Source organism: Humulus lupulus, chromosome 8, assembly GCF_963169125.1.
Source record: "Humulus lupulus chromosome 8, drHumLupu1.1, whole genome shotgun sequence".
Lineage (NCBI taxonomy): Eukaryota > Viridiplantae > Streptophyta > Magnoliopsida > Rosales > Cannabaceae > Humulus > Humulus lupulus.
In genome coordinates, this window is record NC_084800.1 from 78,641,529 (window position 1) to 78,663,427 (window position 21,899).

At 33.7% G+C, this 21,899-nt stretch overlaps 1 protein-coding gene and 1 long non-coding RNA gene across 6 annotated transcripts; both read left to right on the forward strand.

Annotated features, from left to right (window-relative positions):
* The first annotated feature begins 15,315 nt into the window (after window positions 1–15,315).
* LOC133793907 (uncharacterized) lies at window positions 15,316–16,610 on the forward strand. The gene is made up of 3 exons (XR_009875018.1): window positions 15,316–15,527; window positions 15,602–15,658; window positions 16,109–16,610. It is a non-coding gene; the product is annotated as an uncharacterized LOC133793907 (long non-coding RNA).
* Window positions 16,611–19,229: 2,619 nt separating this feature from the next.
* Window positions 19,230–21,148, forward strand: LOC133793908 (transcription factor LHW-like). Of its 5 annotated transcripts, none has more exons than XM_062231148.1 (4): window positions 19,230–19,423; window positions 20,232–20,453; window positions 20,564–20,652; window positions 20,916–21,148. In XM_062231148.1, the coding sequence occupies exons 1-3, from the start codon at window positions 19,329–19,331 to the stop codon at window positions 20,622–20,624; spliced, it is 378 nt and encodes a 125-aa protein (XP_062087132.1). In that variant the 5' UTR covers window positions 19,230–19,328; the 3' UTR covers window positions 20,625–20,652; window positions 20,916–21,148. The 5 variants fall into 5 exon arrangements, with proteins under 5 accessions (XP_062087132.1, XP_062087130.1, XP_062087129.1 ...); XM_062231146.1 differs by having other exon boundaries at window positions 20,874–21,146; XM_062231145.1 differs by having other exon boundaries at window positions 20,571–20,652; window positions 20,916–21,144.
* The last annotated feature ends 751 nt before the right edge of the window (window positions 21,149–21,899 follow it).

The window sequence follows — 21,899 nt, forward strand, 5'->3', positions numbered from 1 at the left end:
GCTACAAGACAAACTCAATCCAAAGGACGAGGCCAGTCTCAGAGCGTGTATTCCACCGAAAGGAAGGAAGGTGGGCTTGCTATTGGAGATCCCGATATTTCAGGGAAAAAAGTTGGCGGTTACTCAAAAAGTGATATTTTTGGGAAACGTGCAATTTACAAAACCCTAATTTTGTACCTAATATCTTGGTGTACTAGATATGTCGTCTGAAATTCAAAAATTCAATGAAGGAACCATATTTGGGTCTTTTACACATGATCTGGGTCTGGAACCCATGATGTTAGAACTTAAGTCTAATATTTATCAGCAGAAACATTCTAGTATGCGAAACTAGTAAGTGAACCAACAGTGCAACAATATAAACATGCATGAAAACAATGCATATACACGGGCATACGAAGCTATGAACAAAGACTTACACAATGCAGTCGGCGAAAACAGAGAGGTTGATGACCGAATAGGCGATCTCACGAAATCAAAGAGGCCAACGTTGCTTTGTCTTCTCGGCTTGGAGAACATGCAAGAACTGGGCAAAGAAGTTTCTAGTTTTTTCTCTCTGAAAACTTGAACGTGAAAATAAAATGGAGAAGATGAATGGGGATATATTTATAGACCCCTGAGAATGTTAAAAGTTGAAATAATCTGGGCCATTGGCCAGATTCCGTATCAGATCCAACGGCCAGGGACAAATGAAATGATAGTACCATAAAGTTGGCAGGCAAACGAACGTGGGCAGGGTTCCAAGGCACTCAAGTACTTTGATTGGCTAATACCTGACTGACGCGTGTCCACACTCGAGTGTAGTTGATGGTACAGTTCCCAATGGGAGTAGTTCAAAAGTTTCTTTCTCATAGGATTCGAACTAATACTTTTGAGGGGACAAACTGTTACACCCAGATTTCGAGACCAGAAATTATGACCTTGAAAATCGGACTCGTCAAGTACAAGCTCGAAATATATGAAATACATTTTATGGTCCTTTTGTAAAACCTCCGAAGTAAAATGGCAATCTCAAAGATGTGTAGCCTCGGGATTCTTTCTAGGCTCGAAATGACATGACATTGGGATACATCCGCTATCGAGTGCCTTCGGATTGAGCACTCTGAGCTTAGGAAGTGCAAGCTCGAGTGTGATAGCCTCGACAGTATTTATTTGCTCCGAGCAGGTCTTGGAGTAAGATGGCAAGTTCGTAACAAGTCCGTAAGTCTTGACGGTCACAATGCCGATCGTTGATCTCGAAGATCCGATGAGTCACCTGAGATAACCCGTTGTATGTGTGAACAAATTTATTGCTATAAAATCCCAATATTAAAGGGATATTATTTAGTTTGTTATTCATTCCCGGGTCTTCAGGGGACGTTTCCTTGTATATAGAGGATATAGCATTTAATGTCATTATTTAAATTGATATATAGAATATCTTCCCGAAATATGTGGGAACGAATCCTGTAACCTTCCCTATAAATAGAGAAGGAATTACCACTTGTAAAGGGGGGGATTTTTTTGATATCTTGAGAGAAAACTCTGGGTAATTGATCCCTGAAGAATTTCCAGAAAACTCTAAGTCTTAATAATACAGACTCGTGGACTAGGCAGATTTAACTATTGAACCACGTAAAAACCTTCTTGTTCCTCTTTACTATTCGTCCGCACCGTAGTTTATATTGTTTAATTGCTCTGCGATTTAAGTTGACGAAAAACGGCGTCAACAACATTAACAATAATAAATTTGACGATCGAGAAAATAACGATATATCTTTAGTTAATATATTTTTAGTTGATATAACAAACTCCAAGAGTTAATATATTTATATATATAATATTTATGTTTTTATTTTCTTTATATGTTCTATTTTCTGTTTTTTTATTTTTTTTTTGTTCTTATTTGTTTTCATTTTTTTTATTTGTTAAGTATATATATGTCATGTATATATATATGTATGTGTGTATATGTATATGTACGTATATGTGTACATATATAAGTATATAAATATATATATGTGTATGTATAAGAATATAAATATATATATGTGTGTGGTGTATATGTATATGTGTGTGAGGTGTATATATGTATATGTTATGTGTTATAATTTTTTTTGTTTTATTAATTTTGTTTTCTTTTTTGGAGAAAATAAATAGGAGTAAATTTGGGATCCTTTTCATTTGGAATGTTTTGTGTCTCTTATTTATTGTTTATTATTATTATTATTTGGATGAAGTAGGTTCTAAGATACATATTGTGTGATGTGGTAATATCGGAATGTTATGAACTTGTATGTATTAGTGAAGTAAGTTCTGTGAAGTTTTTGTGTGTTGTGGAGATATAAGGAAGAAACTTATTGTGTGTTGTTTGAATTTTTTTTTAAATGTTTACATATGGCTACGTCATTAGAATAAGGGAGATGCTGCCTAATTTTTTTTGTAGATTTATAGGGTCAAGATAGGCTCGGGTCGGGATAAGGTCTTTTATAGGGTCGGGGTCGGGATAGGGTCTTTATACGGTCGAGGGTCGGGATAGGGTCTTTATAGGGTCGAGATAGGGTTCATAGGGTCTGGGGTTAGAATAGGTTCTTTATAGGGTTGGGATAAGGTCGGGGGTCGGGATAGGGTATTTATAGGATCGGGGGTCGGGATAGGGTCTTTATAGGGCCAGGGGTCGGGATAGGGTCTTTATAGGGTCGGGGGTCGGGATAGGATCTTTATAAGGTCGGGGGTCGGGATGGGGTCTCTAAAGGGTTGGGGGTCGAGATAGGGTCTTAATAGGGTCAGGGGTCGGGATTGGGTCTCTATAGGTTCTCTATAGGGTCGGAGGTCAGGGTAGAGTTTTAATAGGGTCGGGGGTCGGGATAGGGTTTTAATTTGGCCGGGGGGCGGGATAGGGAGTTAATAGGGTCGGGGTTCGGGATAGAGTATTTTTATGGTCGGGGTTGGGATAAGGTCTCTATATGGTCGGGGGTTTGGATAGAGTTTTAATATGGCCGAGGGTCGAGATAAGGTTTTAATAAGGTTGGGCTTTGGGATAGGGTGTTTATAGGGTCGGGGGTCTGAATAGGGTCTTTTTAGGGTCGGGGGTCGGGATAGGGTGTTTATAGGTCTGGGGGTCGGGATAGGGTCTCTATAGGTTCTCTATAGGGTCGGGGGTTAGAATAGAGTTTTAATAGGGTTGGGGGTCGGGATAGGGTCTATATAGGGTCAAGGGTCGGGATATGGTCTTTATATGGTCGAGATAGGGTCTTAAAGTGTCGGGGTTGGGATAGGTCTTTTTAGAATATGATGGTTATTATCACATAGTGATAATTGTTATTATTTCAAATAATAAAAAAAATTGTTATTATTTCCAATAATAAAAAGTCATAGACATAGACCTAATGGATGCCTTGGGGATAGTAATCCGAGTCAATGTATTCATCAAGAATTCTTCATTTTTTCAAGATATTTCTTCAAATATCTTTATGTAAGTTTAACTTTATTATCAATTCAAACATCTATATTTTTCTTTTATTTCTAATATTTTTTAAAAATAAGAAAAGTTGAAGTCAACTCTTCAAGCAGAGACTCAACAGACAGTTTAATCTGGTACCGATGATTCTTCCTCGATCGATACTTAGTCAAGTTCTTGATGAATGGTGGGGCCAGCAGCGAGGAGTTGGCTGCAAATTAAAGGAAAAAACGTCTATTCCTCCTTCTCAAAACACTCAGTCTTAGGCACTACCTAACCAGTCGATTGAGGATATACATGAATTGGTTGATATGGTGAAGACCATGAATATGCACCTTTAGTACGTGTATCAGCTGCTTCCACATAAAAAATGTCCAGCAACAAACGTGGCAATGTAAAATACATGTCAACGGTATTATGAGAAATATGTAGATTTGTCTTCAGAACCTCAGACACATCACATGTCTCAAGCTTCAGCTTCTCAGCCTTCACCAGACCATCCCGACATGCCTGCACCATCGTGGTTGTCTCAAACTGCGGCCCAGCCATATATGTATCAATGCCTGATGCCTCCGCACCCTTAGGCTTATCCTCCTCATATGAGTGGACCTTCATCCCAACCCCTGCCTCCCCATATGAGTGGACCATCGTCTCAACTTCCGCCCTATCCTTATCCATACATGTATGGACTTGGAGGATCATCATTACCTCCACAATATCCATGGCCGATTTCTCCGCACACACCACAACCATCGCAAACTTTGCAGGTATCGCAACCACTACAGGCTCCAGAAGAAGGGGACAATACAAAGGACGCCTGGGGTTGAGATATTTTATATATTATTGTATTAAACTATAACTTTTTATTAATATATTATTGTGTCCATATTGAATCTCGATAATATTTTAATAGTTGTGTAATTTGAACACATTATTAATTTTATGCATATTTAATTTTGATATTATAATTTTTATGCATATTTAATTTTGTTATTATGAATTAAAAAATATTTTTTATTATTTTATTATATAAAGCTATTAGGGGCGACTTTTTTCGTCGCTAATAATATAAAGGTTGCTGCTAATATTAAATTATTAGGGGCGACTTTTTATTATTAGAGACGAAATTTGATCCGAAAATCACGATTATTAGGGGCGACCTTAAATTTATTAAGGGCGAAATTGTCGCTGCTAATATTTATTATTAGGGACGACTTTTTTATCGCTGCAAATAATCATCATTAGCGTCAAAATATTAGCGACCACTAGTTAGCGGCGACATGTTTCCCCTAATGACTATCAGTGGCAACTTTGGGTATTATTGGGGGCGATATTTGTCGTGCCTAGAAACTCTTTTTGTTGTGGTGTTATAACAATATAAAGAGTCTTGAAACTTATTGAAGAGAAGAAACCACTACAAAAAAAAATGGGTTTTTGTGTCGGTTACACACCGAAGCTTTTGCTATTTGCGTCGGTTTTGTAAACCGACGCCTATTCGGGTGTTGCAATTGATACAATCAAAAGCGTTTGTTAGTTCTAAAATGATATTATTGATCTCAATTGCGTTGGTTTTACAATTTCATAATTCCAATCCCAAATTATCTAAAAAGCAATACCCAAATATCTATATACAATTCTTTACAAACATATCAAATCCAAACACCACCAATCAAATATAAATCCAATCTCAGAAACAAAAATCCAAACTAAAATCAATCTCAAGAACACAAATACAAAACAAATAGAAATAAAAAACCAAGAACAAATCAATTACAAAAGAACGCCACCACCACCACTTTGAATGTTCCCAGAACCACCATCACCACTTCCACCGTCCCTAACCCATGACCAACAATCCCGCGAGCCCAGAGTCGCCATTCGATGCGATCCTGAACCCCTATCTGAGTGCCTGAAAAATAGAGAGAGAGTGTCAATCAAGAGAATGAGAAAAAGAAATAAAGAAGAGAATACTTATCGTACGTCGACCCCAAGCCTGCCGCTACATATAGGCCACCCTTGATTTGCATCGTCCCCGTCAACGAGAGAAATAGAGGAGTTGAGCGAATAAGATAGAGAGGAGAGGAATGGCTGATGAGAGAGATGGAAAAGAAAGGTTAAAAGAAAGTGAGGGAAAAAGAACGAGTGAGAGATAAGGAAGGTGTGGCTGAGATAAACGTGAGAGGGATAGTGAGGTAGGATTTGGGGTTAAGGGTATATACAAAAAAGAACATTTTCAGTGACTAACATTTTAGTCACATAAAATCACCACTTAGTTGCGCAAATATTTTTGCGACTAAAAACTTTTAGTCGCTCCATAGTCGCAGAATGTTGGTCGTAGACATCTTTTAGCGGCTAAATTTTTTGTAGTCACGAAAATTTGCTACTTATTATGACTAAAATTTAGTCATAAATGTTTTTGTTTTTAGTCACTAAAAAATAGATTAAAAGACCAATAAATTGGTCACATAAGCACCATTTATTTACTTTTTATGACTAAAAAACTATTTTCAATTACTAAAATTTAGTCACTAAAAAACTAACTTTTTATGACTAAATAATTTAGTCACATACAATTAGATTGAATTAGTAAAATAAAATAAATTTTGATATAATAATTAGTAGTTAAATAGTTTTACATACTAAAAATATTAGTCACTATAGTGAAGCGAACTACTCTATTAGTGACAATCATTTAATCTTGAAAAATACTTTTACATTTAAAATTTTATTTTAATATCACTTTTTTTTATCATGATAACAAATAAATTATTCAAAAAAAAATATATTTAAATAATAAAATAGCATTTACTTGCTTACATTAAACAAATCACTATATAAAAATTAAAATTCAAATACAAAATATATTATTTTCCAAAAATACAATACAAACAATCAACACATCAACAAATAATTTTTTTTTTTTTTTTTACATTTATATACTATCTTCGACATTTCCTCACATTATCTGATGTTGCACTTTCGAGAGGAGTAAATTTGTTACCATAGCTTCCAAGTACAAGGAACATAATTCAAGAACAATAACTGCAAACAATAAAAATAATAATAATAATAAATTAGTTAATAAATATATATTACGCAATAACTAATAATAAAATAAATATAGTCTTCTAAAATAAAACTAACAATAATATACATTACTATAAAAAAAAAACTAAATATATTTGAACACATTATTTTTACATACAACTTCTCTAAGCATAAAACAAATTTGATGTGACTTGATATAACTTATCATTAAAATAATTGACTCAGATTTCAATAAGAAATCAAATGCTCATCTTCCTATTTATTTTCAGCCTTGGGTTGAGTCAAAAACTTAGCTTGTCCACCTAAAATACATAGAAAACTACATAACTTACTTATATTATTTTCAAAATGCAAAAATGGATTACACAATTTTGGCTCAAAAACTTAATTAATTTATTAAATATATATATGTACATTATTTTGGCTATATAAAAATTACAAAGTGAATAATTACTTGTACAAAACCACTTAATAATACACTTAGTTACAATTGAATAAAATAAATACAATATATATTAAACAAATTATAAATTGTAAGATATACATAAATGTATTTGCTATGTGGTTGTGGGACACACACGAGTACATATTGTCCCTATATAGAAATAACAAAGTGAATAATTACTTATACAAAACCACTTATTAATAGACTTAGTTACACTTGAATAAAATACATACAATATATATTAAACAAAATATAAATTGTAAGATATACATATATGCATATGTTATGTGGTCACACTTACATGCATCTTTACAGTGATAGTGGGGAGTTTTGTGACCAACTTTTGATGTGGTATATTTTATTTTTTTTGAAAAAGAGACAGAGGTCAAATGTCTTAGTCAAATGTCTTAGACTGACCTCCTCCCAAATTTATTAGGGAGCCTCACTTATGGCGGAGGAAAACCGTAGTAACACAAATATTAAAGCAATAAATCATACAATAAAACATCAAAATTTCTAAGCCATAAATATAGTATCTTAAAACAAAATACAACCCCACTCTCTGTTGAGATCTTGAAAAGATAAATCAACAAAACCTTTAGTTTTATACACCCACGGTGCAACCCAAAATTTGATCTTCTCTCACAAGTCTTCTACTTTGTTTTCTTTATTTTCAAATATACGACCATTCCTTTCTAACCACACAGCCCATAGGATAGCTAAAACTGCTGCCGACCACAACCTAGACATCCTTGTGCCTCCTCTAAGCTTGCAAGCCAACAACTGTTTGCATTTCTGAGGCAACACCACTGGATGTCGAACTTTCTCAGCAAACGGTTCCATAATGACGATGTAAATGAACATTCCAAAAAAATATGGGATAGAGATTCCCCATTGTTCTTGCAGCAAACACACCAACCTGGTGACAAAGACTGGAAAGGCCTTCTCTTTTGCAAGGTCTCTTGAACATTCAACTTTTCCACAGCTATCAACAACCCAAAATATCTTGATTTTTTATGGAACACAACTTTTCCACACTATTTTAGCCCATCCTTCCTCTATCGTTGGTTGATTTGATACAAATTCATGGAAAGCAGACTTACAAGAAAATTTACCACTGGATCCTAGAATCCAAATTCTTGAATCCTTCAACATCCGAAATATTGGTTTTTGCTCAAGAATCTAGAGCATTTCCAGTAAATTTGGCACCTCCCTATCTCTCAAATTCCTTCTAAAATGGAGATTCCACCAACAATTAGAAGCTGACAATCCTTCACCCTGGATCACTATCTCCATTATACTTCTATTATGAGCATTAGAGATAAGTGCCAAATCAGGAAATAGGTCCTTTAAGGCAACATCTCCTACCCATATATCCTCCCAAAATATGATCCTCTCACCGTTACCCACCTTGAAACGTACCAAACCTAGAAAATCATCATATAGTGTCGCAATACTTTTCCACGGGCCTTTGTAGAACAATCTTTCCCCTCTTTTGGTATCCCATTGATTATCAATAGCCCCATATCTACTTTTTATCACTTTATGCCACAAGGACTTGTCTTCTAATGGAAATTTCCACAACCATTTCATGAGGAATACTCTGTTTCTCCACTCCAAATGGCATATTCCCAGTCCACCTTGAAATCTAGGTTTACACAACGTTTCCCAAGCCACCAAATGTTCTGAGCCGAGCAATTCACCTCATTCCCATAAGAAATCCCTCATTATTTTCTCAAGAGTGTTTATAATGATTTTGGGCGCTCTAAATAGTGAAAGATAATATGTTGATAAAGACGAAAGAACAAATTGAATTAGGGTCAATCTCCCCCCTCTAGACAAATAAGTACGCTTCCATCCATCAGGCCTGCTGGCACATTTGGCCACCATAAGTTCCCAGAACGCTTGCTTCTTAGGATCTCCTCCTAAAGGTAATCCCAAGTATTTCATTGAACATTGACCCTCTTCACACCCCATGTTTCGAGCCAAAAATTCAACTGGCTCCACGTTCATATTCAACCCAAGTAACTGACTTTTGTGCAAGTTAATTTTCATCCCTGATAGAGCACAGTAGACCTTCAAAATGTCTAGCAGTTTCTGAATTGAACACTCATCTTTCACAAAGAACACCGTATCATCTGCAAATTGAAGGTGACTTACTATGACCTTTTCTCTCCCAATAAGGAATCCGTGGAGAAGAAATGACTCAACGACTCTATGTACCATTCTTCCTAAAATGTCCACCACAACAGTAAACAAGAAAGGGGATAGGGGATGATAACTCTACAAAATAGAGTTATTTTACCACTTTTTATGTGTTAATTGTTGCTTAATTCTTGAGTTTTTAATTGACTTATTAAGTTTTTAAGTAATTTTGAATTTATTAGGTTTATTTTAATTTTATAGATTTTTATGTGTTTTTATAGTCATTTTGTTGTAATATGTTGTAGTTTAATTATTTGAAATTAATATTGTTAAGTTAGGAATAAAAAGATGCAATTTTGAGCTTAAATGTTTAAGTAAATTAAGTTTTAATTAATATTTTCATGGAACTTATGTTGTATATTTTATTATTGAAAATATTTAGTTTTAATTTAATTTATGTTTATTTTTGTAGAGAAGTTGTTGTATTTTTTTTGCTCTTGAAAAAGTAAGAAAATGAAGGACAATTGGCATTTTTGATATAAAAGAAAGGAAAGTTGGTATAATTAAAATACCAAAAGCAGCCAACCAGGCCCGCCTGCCCAGGCCGGACGCCAACCAGCCCATTTCTCCACCTGCCAGCAGCCCTTTCGGCCCAGTCCACCAAGCACCAACGCCTGCCTTCCTTTGCACCTGCTCTCCACTCCTGCTGCCAGCAACCACCGAAGCCTCCCTTCAGCCAAGTGCTGCCAGTCAGCTGCCCAGCCACAAGGCCCACGCCTCCAGCACCTCCCAGACCCAACTGCTCAGAACTGCCCCAAATTGAGTCTGCCACCCAATCCGCCTGCCTGTCCCAGCCACCCAACCAACCCCATTTATATCCCAAGTCATGCCCAATCCGACCTATCATATCCCATTCAACAAGAAACGAGCCCATCTTTAAAGGATACCCTACAACAGTTCATGCAATCAACCTACAAAATCTTACTAGCCCAGTCTCATTCAATATCAAAAATTGAAACAATAGTAGGACAACTTGCAACTGTTATAGAGTCGGAAAAACAAGTTTACCCCAACCAACCCATTCTCAATCCAAATAGTCAAATTGAAAATGAAAAGGAGAATGAAGTTGTTGAAGAACTTGTAATATGCATCCAACCCCCTAATGAAACAAAAAAGTTTGATGAAATAATTTTCGAGGCTCATGAGGAAAATGAAAAAGATATAACTATATCTCAAGAGCCCATAATTGAACAAATTTGTATATTTACTCAAAATGAAAATGAGTCTAATATAGATATGCAATTTTCTTATTTTATTGATATTTCATTAAAATTGCATATTTTTAATTTTCTTGTAGGTGTGATGTTATCAATTATTATTTATGACATTTGCATCAAAGTTATAACTCACCCTACTAATGAAATTCTACACCATCGATTGGGTGTAGGTTAAAGGAAAAAAAAATTATAGTCGAGCTAAAGACTATAAACTAAAGCGCTTTGTGGGAGGCAACTCATACTTTAATGTTTCATTTTATATTTCACTTTTGTTGTGTGTTTTTTGTTTCATGTTTTTCAAAAAGCTTGAAGGAAACTTCTTGCCAAAAAGAAAAGAAGAGAAGAGAACAAAAGAGCCAAATCAATGAAGTATTCATCAAATGGAGTAATTCTTAATTTTTTCCATTTTATTAAACATTGAGGACAATGTTTCATTTAAGTTTGGGGGTAGTGTGTATGTATTTTTTTCTTGGTGTTTATGTGTTTTTCTTTGTGTTTATGCATGTTTTTCATTCGTTGTAAAATTCAAATTTTTTTTTTCTTTTTGTTTTTATGTGATTTTCATTTGTTATATAATGTTAAAAAAAAATTATTTTATTTGTTTTGTTTGAAAAAAAAATATTGGTGATTTTCATTTTCTAATTATAAGAATTATGATTGAAATTGTTCTTAGTTCTTAGAAAATTTTAAATAATTATTAAGCTTTACTTTTAATTTCTAAGTTAGTTTTGTTTAAATATATATTTTTCATAATATGTCACTTTTCTATTCTATTCGAATTTGTGATATTTGAATATAGTTTATTTAAACATTAAATTCTTTAAATCTCTAAAAAAAAATTGAAAAATCCTAGAATTTGCTTGATTATCTCTTGAGATTTAATTTATTTTAGTTTGCATAAGCTTATCTAAATGTTCACATGATGATTTGATGTTTTTGTGTTAAATATATATTTTGAAAACAATTTTAACTTTTTAATTAATTACATAAGCTTTACTTTTATTTGTGATTTTCTTTGAACTATTTCCATTATGCAATTTTTGACAAAAACATTTGACATCACCAATTAAAAAAAAAAGTGTTTTTAATTTTCATTTTGCTCGAGGACTAGCAAAATATTAAGTTTGGGGGTATGATAACTCTACAAAATAGAGTTATTTTACCACTTTTTATGTGCTAATTGTTGCTTAATTCTTGAGTTTTTAATTGATTTATTAAGTTTTTAAGTAATTTTGAATTTATTAGGTTTATTTTAATTTTATAGATTTTTATGTGTTTTTATAGTCATTTTGTTGTAATATGTTGTAGTTTAATTATTTGAAATTAATATTGTTAAGTTAGGAATAAAAAGATGCAATTTTGAGCTTAAATGTTTAAGTAAATTAAGTTTTAATTAATATTTTCATGGAACTTATGTTGTATATTTTATTATTAAAAATATTTAGTTTTAATTTAATTTATGTTTATTTTTTTAGAGAAGTTGTTGTATTTTTTTTTTTTTGCTCTAGAAAAAGTAAGAAAATGAAGGAAAATTGGCATTTTTGATATAAAAGAAAGGAAAGTTGGTATTATTAAAACACCAAAAGCAGCCAACCAGGCCCGCCTGCCCAGCCCAGACGCCAGCCAGCCCATTTCTCCTCCTGCCAGCAGCCCTTTCGGCCCAGTCCACCAAGCACCAACGCCTGCCTTCCTTTGCACCTGCTCTCCATGCCTGCTTCCAGCAACCACCGAAGCCTCCCTTCAGCCAAGTGCTGCCAGTCAGCTGCCCAGCCACAAGGCCCACGCCTCCAGCACCTCTCAGGCCCAACTGCTCAGAACTGCCCCCAATTGAGCCTGCCACCCAATCCGCCTGCCTGTCCCAGCCACCCAACCAGCCCCATTTATATTTTTCTTGAGCCCATAAAAATGCCACAATGTACTCTTGTCCCCTGTGTTAAAAAATGCCACTTTTTACCCCACTTTCTACATATTTTACCCCAAAACAACATTATTACAACCTATAATTTGTCCCTATTTTCCATATTATAATTAATTAATTTAATTAATTTAAATTGATTATTTTAATGCCCATTTTTTGGCTATAAATAAGGAATTTGTGGTGTCAATTTTAAAAGGGGAGGTTACCACACTACACAAAATTCTACACATTTCAAAACATCTCCATTCTCTTCATCTTCTTATTCTTTTTGGTTATTTTTCTATGTATTTTTAGAGGAACAATTTGGGGGTTTCTCCTCCAAATTTTCCTATCTATGTTTGTAATTTTGTTGTTTGTATTTTCTACTCTAGTTATGTGCTTCTAATCTTTTTCATAAGATTATTAATATCATGATGAAGCAACTTGTAACTAAGTAATATTTATGTTGTATGTTGATTTCCCTTGTAATGCAACAAAGTTTATGGATTTTTCTTCTTCATATATTTCTTTCATCTTAAATATCTTGTATTTTAGATTATTAGAACATATTTACACTTTGTTCTTCATTAGTGCAAAAACATAATATTCTTTGTGTAAGATGTGTGTCATTAAATTGTACACATCCATGCTTAGAACAAAAATATTATGTTTTGCCTTATAAATAATGTTCATTGATTTATTTGTTATTTCATTAGATTGATTTACACTAAATGCTTTGAAATTATAATTTTGAAAAGTGAAGAAAAATCCTATCTTTTTAGAAGTAATTTGTGCTTAAAATTATAAATCTTTTTGGAAATGATAGTTTGATTTATTTTAACTATCACTAAAACTTGGGAATCAATATACTAATAAATATTATTAAACTTACATTTTGTGGATTCTAGTATCTTAATAATCTTTTCTTTTAACACTTATTTTCAAATCATTATTGGTTTATTTTTATTCTCTTAAATAGCTTTATTTTTCAATCTTTTATTTTATGTTCATAACATTAAAACTCATCAATCTTTGGACCTAGGTTAGAATTTATTACTTTTGATTTAAAATAGTTTTCTTTTCGATTTTAGACAACTCATTTGGGTTCGATCTCGTACTTACACGGACACTATATTCCATATACGATTCGTGCGCTTGCGAGTATAAATATTTAAAACATACCTGTTTTGGGTCCATCAGGGGATCACTCTGCCTAAGACCCCTGGTTGCGAAAAACTTACAGAGTATGAGATAGAGGACAAACAACCCCTCATCCATATCCTCCATTTTTATCCGAAGCCCTTTTTTGCTAATACCAAATCTAGGAAGTCCCACTCTGTAACGACCCAACTACTCTAGACTTTGGACCATTAATGACTACTATACATAGACACTAATCTTTAAGAAAACGTACATATGAAATAAACATTACCTTATTAAAACTTGTAAAACAAATGTTAATCTACATAAAATTCAAAGTAGGATATGGGATCCCATTGTTTTGAAAATAAAAACATAAGATAACTTAAATAAATGGGTTACAAAATTAGATGCGGAAATACATAGAAATTATAATTAAAAGACTAAAAAGCAACTCCATCCTCGAATCTTTCACGCAGTCCACCGATGTCATTCTCCCTCAATACACATTCCCAAACTGCCAAGAACCTTCCCGCCGCCAAAGCTATTTTCCTGCACATATAAAACATAAAGGAATGAGCCTAATGCCCAGCAAGGAAAATCTACTACAAGCATGAAACATAATCAAACACATAAACTATAAGCTATACACATATATCTATAAAGACGTACATCATATAAGACTATACTATTAATGGCCATTAAAACATGTGATAAACCATCTACATCCCCTTTCTAATATCTGAGGTAGGTTAGATCACATGGTAGGTTTATGATAACCCATCTATGTCCCCTGTCTAATATTTGAGGTAGGGCAAATCATAACCATGAAACATAAGAAGACATATTATAACATAACTTATCATAACATATAAGCATATAAAACTATCCTATTTTCCTTACCAATATACCGGGATGATGAGAACAAAGTCGGGATTTTGGAACACTCCTAAATACCATAACGAAAAGGTGAGTATTTCTAAAAGAAGAAGATGAACAGAATGAATTAAACGATTTGAGAAAGATACTTACCAACAAGAACCTTAAGTTCAAAGAACTTAGATGCCTAACCAAGAATAAAGAATACTGAGTTAGGATTTGAGTAGAGATAAACTATAAAAACTAATGGAACGATACAGAAAGGAACTTAAGCATAGGAATACCTTTAATGTATTATGATCGAACTATACCTCGAAACCGAAATACACTATTATCCTTACTTCCCAAGTGTTTCACTACACCAAATACCCATTACCATAACACATGAATATAATACTAATAAAAAAGTATTAGGTAGAGTACTTATATTGGGTACTTTATGAAAAAAAAGGCGGTAATAATAAAACCATCCCGCCACTTAGCATTTTTTTTGTCATTTCATTTGGGCCAATTCCTTCTCCTTTTTCCTCATCATTCTCTCTCCTCTCTCTCGGATCTCTTTCTCCCACCAGACCTCCCTTTTTCTCTCTTTCTCACCTGTCTTTGTGGAGATCAACCGCTACCTTCCCCTACACGTGCCGGCTAGGGATCTTCAGAGGCCGTCGAAGCTTCGACCACGCGGGCCCAAGCCCTCACACGACGCCAGAGGCGAACGACGTCACCGGAGGCCAGCTCTTCTCCTCTTCCCTATGTGCGGCCAAGCCTTCTTCTTCCCTGCGTGAGACACTTGATTTTTCTCAAGTTAGGTCAGAATAGGATGCTGCGCTTCTAGAAGATGCTAGACATGCTACCAAGTCAGGAGAAAAGATGAACAGAGAACAGGTATAACACACATAATGATATCATCATATATGGTTTTAGTTTCCAACTTTCTTTGATTCTGTGTTTGGTCCAACAGAGAAGCTTACCCTGTTTTGGACGAACTGGGTAGGAATGTAAGCTCACGAAGTCGTTGCATTCAACCTCTCGAAGCTGCGCAGCCCAACCTTGATTTTTTCCCTTGGAGCTCCCGTTGCTATCGTCGTCACCTCCCAATAAACCCTTGGTCGGACTTCATCTCTATATCGTCGTCAAATAATATCATTTGTTTCAGATTGGGGCTTAGGGCTTCATTTTTTTCTTAGCACACATAAAGAAAAGAAGGAGGCTCGGCGGGCTGCTCCATTTCAAACCTAGCTAGGCAGCGTCGAGGTGCAGGTATCCATCTCTGTTGTTCTCCCTCAATCTCTCACTCCTTCTAACGCTCACTCTCTGCTTATTGCTACTTGCAGGTACAGTGGCATAGTGAATAATTGGGTCAATGGTTGACGTGGCTCTCAAGTTGTGGGGTAACTTATCTCTCTCCTTCACTCCAATTATTGTTAGGTTGTTGGGTTTGCTAGTTCTTCTGAGTTTGATTTTCATTTGGATTCGTATTTGAGGGAGGATGATCCTAGTATCATTTAAATCTTGAGATTAAACTTTTTTTTGTTAGATATTTGCTTGATTTAGAAACTGTCGAATATAATCTTGATGATCTTTTGTGCTGTTCTCTTTGTTAAGTATTGATGTATATTCTGAGGTTGTGCTCTTAAATGAGCTTTTGGTTGGAATAGAGAGAGAGTCGAAGGTGGAAGAGGTTTTCAGTTGGATTCGTATTTGTTTTGGGTATCAAATATGAATATAATATGTAATTGGGATATGTAGCTGACACACCTTTGTGAATATATGGAGTAATTTGAATATGTAGTTGAATATAATATATGATATGTAGCTGACACGACTTTGTTAATAAACAGAGTGATTGCTGCTAATTTAAGAAGTGGTTTTCAGCTTTGAGGTAAAGTGTCTTCAGTCTTTTTTTTTTGTTTTACTGATATTACTATACCTTTCTAAATCTAATTAATATTACAGAGAGAAGAGAGTTATGTATATAACGTATGCAAATATATATGACAGATTCTTAGTTTAGCTTTAGCATGGATTGAATTTATATATATTTTGGTGAGTAATTTTTCATCTTCTTTTTATTTATGGAGGAAGAAATGATTTCATTTCTCATGATCACATAATAGAAATTTGATTCTGAAGACTTGCCTTTTATCTGAACATCACTCACAACTTTTCTAAAGATCCCTGGCACAATATTTGCAAGCCGGACTACTTCATTGATAACCTGTCCAATATTATGTATGTATATATACGTGCAGATGAATGTAGCCCAGAAATGAAGCTATGAATTACCCAGAATCACTGGTTGCTTTAAATAAAAGTAATAAAGTAATATATAATGTTACTCTACTTTGTTTTATTTTGTTGAACCTTTGATCTCTTTCATTATCTAAATCAAGTCTCTAGTTATGATTATGTTTGATGGTTTTTATTCTTTGTTTCAATGCTCTATTTGACTAGACGTTTTGGATTCTTAAATGCAAACTGCAATTAAATTATTCTGAAAAGATGTCTTTATCCAAATCAAGTCTCTAGTTATGTTACAATTGGTTTCCTCTTTCTAAGTCTCTAGCACCTACCAAGCTATGAAAAAAGGCTCAAAATTAATGAGTTTGGACTAGTACTGTCAATCCAATATTTCTATAGAGGATTTTGTTAGTTGACAACTAATAGGGCTAAGATTTTATCAAGCAAATCAGACATATATAGCTAGTTCCAGATATTACATTGGCAGTATGAACACATAAGCTTATGTTTAATTAAGCTATTTATGACTTAGAAACTAGATAACATTATATGTGTCTTTCATGTTTTGATAAATATTAGTAAATCGTTTGTATAGTTTACTTTGTTAGACTTTTGTTATTAAAATTGTATTCCCTGCATTGCATACATTCAATAGAGTTTATTTCCAAACTTTAATGGTAATGCTAACTCTCTTCTTTTATGATGAAATTATGTAAAAGTGCATGTATGCTGAAGTTACATATGGATTCTAAAAAGAAGCCATATAGCTAGCAATATTCTAGTGTTCTGTGTGAGTGTGAATCTTTTTTACATTACTTATCTTTGATGATAAAAAGGAGATCTCCTTTTTGAAGTCTTTGTATCATTTATTGCTCTTTACATTTTTTAAAAATGGTTATTACTGAAGAAAAACTTTTATATATTGTTGCAGTGTTTGATATGAATGTGAGAAGTCAAATTGAGTGAATGAGTACCTTTTCTATATCTATCATTTTAAAAAAAAAAAAATTGCATCTATCTTTAAGTTAAGACATGATGCATGACAGGTTTTGACTTTCAAATACTTCATTTTGAATACGGAAGACAAGTTCATTAATTATTAGTATTATAACTTTATTTTGATACATTTCCAAATACAAAAATGTGAAGAGTACTAATTAAAAAAATCAATTTTGCTTATAAAACCATATACACTTGCATATTAAAACACATTCTCTGTTAAACGTGGGTTTGTCATACCTATTTTTGTTCTTCTTTTCATTGAAAATTAAAGCTTTTATTTGGGTTGGTTTGTTGATATTGATTCTGGGTTGTATCAGAAAAACTGTAAAAATATATATAATAGCATTGATATGTATAATTTGTATGGTTTTATTTTAGTATTTCTTTCAATTTGTTTATCTAGTTAAGGGAAAATGACAGTTGGGAGATGTAATAATCATCATTATTAATGATAAATTTCGGTCAATACATTATATTTGGTGGTCGTTTTACTGATATTCTACTGTCTGTCCTTAGTCTCTGGTCCCATCTTAAGCTGCCACTGGAAGGTCCAATGTTCTCCACAAGCTTTTTAAATGGACAATGTGAAGTTAAACCATATTCCATAAGTTTTTGCTGTAAAAGCCAGTCCAAAATATTTACTTACTGTGGTGTTGCTCAAAATATGGCCCATGTCACTCTTAGTTTGCAAACCTATTAGAGATATTTTGCATATCAACCTCTTTTTTAATGATATTTTGATATAAATATCTAGCTCATTGCCTCCTTGTTTGGGTGTTATTTGCTTTATATTTTCTGGTTTAAAAATGTATATGTAATCACATCTTTGTGTGTCAAGTACTCGTGAATTTTATAATTTTGAAATGCTCATCTTTTCCAGTCACAGAAACATGAGGAAGAACAACAATCCAGTGGATCATGCAAGGAAAGTTCATCCCAGCTTGTTTCATTCTCTTTATCTCATGCCAACATTCCTCTACCACCTACCTTAGGTAACAACTTACTCTGAAGTTTTGATCGCTAGTCCATTTCTTTGCCATCCTATTTGAGGCAAGGACGGGTGCTGTGAAATGTTATTTCTGAAGCCATAAGCCTGAGAGCAAATGTTTTTTCATTCTTTATGGAAATTCTTCTAACCATTTTTGGATTACTTTGCCTCGGTAGTTATTCCATTTTGTTGCTGTTTGCTACAGAGTTGAAGGATTCTTCAGAAATGGATATGTCTGATGTTCAAAAGAATCTCAAATGTTTGTACGAGTACAATGTCATGCTGAGGGAGAAATTTTTATCTGTGCAATCTATGCTTCATGAGTTAGCAACAAAGTCCTTGCCTCCTACAAATGATGACATTCCTAACACCTCAAAGTTTTTCAAGCAAGTGTGAGTATGCATCAGTATGTTTTTTTAAGAAGTCCTTTTTTTGTCCAGTTTCCTTGATTTCTTGAGTCATTGGTGTTTCTAGGATGCTAGTCCATATTGTATATTATTTGGAGAGAAGCTTCAAAATCAAATTCTTGATTTATGTTTCCCTGATGCAGCTGCAATTATATTTTAACTCCAATGGTTCTAGCAGTGTTTCCTGAAGATTTAGTGTTACACTGTTGCTTTTGTTACTCCTTATTTAGGATTTATTTATTTTTTAAATGTTACGGAACCTACACCAATATGTGTCTGTTGTTACATTTTCAATATCACACAAATATAAATTTTCTATATTTTCTTATTCACTTTGTCTCTCTCTCCTTTTTTCGTGTGTGGGTTTCGTCATTTTTGTTACACTAGATAGCCAGTATTTGAGCTCCGAAATCTCCGTTAGACATGGGGTATCTGCTAAAAGAGGTGCTCAAGACTCTTTGCGGTTCGAATCAGTTGTCTTATGCTGTGTTCTGGAAGATCGGCTGCCAAAACCCTAAGTAAGTTTTAGTTGAGAAATAATTTGGTCTCAATTAAAGGTGTAGAAGTAGTTCTATAACTTTTCTTTGGCTGATATTTGTCCCTGGTTTGGATGAGTAGAAAGAAGCTCAACACGTGAGTTAGATTCAATTGAGTTAGTTTATCAACTGCAAAATATGGATGTTTTTAGAAAATTTTCATTTTTTATTTCCGTTTTTGTCCATGTTTTCTCAGAAGCCAAACAAAGTAGATCTGTTGGGTCATTTCTTTTTCTTTAAAGGGTTTTTGGGGACTAGGGTTTGTGATATCTTTCTGGTTCTAAGATATGATACACATGTGAAAAGTCTTAACTATTATCGTTTTCTAGATTTTGTTTCGTAATCTGATTTTTGTTGTTTCCTATTTTTGGAATGTTATGTCTTGCTTTGTTCTGTTTTGCCTTCTAGATTCCCAGTGAAAAAAACATGTTCATTATAGGTTCACTAACCACTCTGTGCCTGACTCATTAAATATCTCAAAATCTTTTGGTTCAGATTTTGGTCTGCGATGCTTGATTCTATTCAGATTTACTTTGTTGTTTCAAGGGGGAGAAAATTTTAATAATTTCCACTAGCGGTTAATTTGATGGAAAAATCAGTTCCTTTTGTCTTTGTCCAGGCTTTTGAAAAATGCAATTTTAACTATTTTTTATGCTCAAATTACTGGGAAAAAGAGACTACTTTAGGTACTTGGAAATCAATATATAATATTGTTTAATGCTTCTTGGTACTGGACTGTTTCTTTACCTTTTAATATGCCCTAAGGATGAAGAATTTTACTTGTTGACAGGCTGCTAATATGGGAAGAATATCACTATGAATCCTCAAATTCTTCTCTGCCTGCAAGCATTTGTGGAGCTGGGAGTACTGAGCTACCGTTTGGAGAGTGGGAAAGACTATTGATGTCATCTGAAACTTGCCCTTCTCAGCTTGGAAGTCAAGTGGGAGATCAAGTCTCGGCACTTATTAACAAAATGATGATTAGTAATCAGGTCAATATAGTGGGTGAAGGGTATGCATTTTCCATCTTCCATTAAGTTTTTTAACTATTTAATGTGACTACCTTGTAATTTGTAATGAAGTGTATGCCTTCTGATATTTATTTAATTATATATTTTTGAGGTTTCAGAATAGTTGGGCGAGCTGCATTTACTGGAAACCATCAATGGATTCTTTCAAATAGTTATGATAAATATGTCCATCCCCCAGAGGTAATATTATTAATAATGACACTAAAGAATTCTGTCATACTGTATTGCTCATTTTGCAGAGCCTAGAGAGATGGTCTATAAGTTATAACTCATGTTTACTATGAATGGTTGCAAAGGAAAAGTTAGGGATTGTCTCTGAATTTTATTTTCTAGTTGTGTATGTATGCAATTTGACATCTGAAACTTGGAAGTTTTTTTTTATTTTTCTTGGATTTTTTCAGATCTTAAATGAGATGTGTCACCAATTTTCAGCTGGCATGTAGGTTTGCTGTCTTTATCTGCCATCTGCTATTTTTGTCTAATCTTTGTCCTGCTCGTTTGGATCGTGGTGGAGGCTGGTGGAGCTAGTAATGAGACCGATTCGATCCTCGCCAAGTCGGGACTCCGGACCATTCACGTTGGATTCGAGCAGCGGATGCCGAATTCTTGGGAGGGTCGTCATCAATTGGAGGCTCGGATGAGGCTTTGTGCATTGAGGTGAGTTCATGGTACTTTTGCTCAGCTCAGTTGTTGATTTTAGCGTTTATGTTAGTTTTGTTTCCAAAATTGAGCTACATTTAGTGGGATTTCAGATAAGTTTTAAACAAAACAAACATAAATGCCCAAAGCTTTTTTAATCCAAAGTGTTTTTTTAGTTTATGAATTGTAGTTTGTGTTGTTAGTTTCTAGTGCATGTGTTCTAGTAATTTGCAAGTTATCTTTTTTAATGTACATAATAAAGAAGCCTCTACATTTCTCAAACAAACAAAAATAAAATAAAAGAAGCCACTACACGTACATTATTTAATTTGCATATAATATATATTTTTTGTTGATTCAATTATTCTCTGTAGTTAATTTTTATAAAGTCTCACCACATTAATTAAAAAGTTGATTAATTATGTACTCAATTGTTTGAGCATCAAGTAATTAAATTTAAATACAATAGCTAATAAGTAAGTAGTTGTTCTAGTTAACTTCTTAACAAAATTCTATGTTTTTTATTGGATAATTTTGGTACCTATTACACCTCCAAAAAAACTCACACATCACAGAAGGAAGTATTAGTTTCATTTTTTATTCAAAATAAATGAACTAATTAGAAACAAAATAACAAAAAGGCACTGGGAAGGGAAAGTCACTAAGAAACTTCATATAAATAATTTTATAGTTCTCCAACAAAGCATGGATATTTTATAATTTGAGACTAAATTGGTTTGCTTTTAACTACAAGAAAGTCTACTTTCCATAACACAGTAAAATAACTC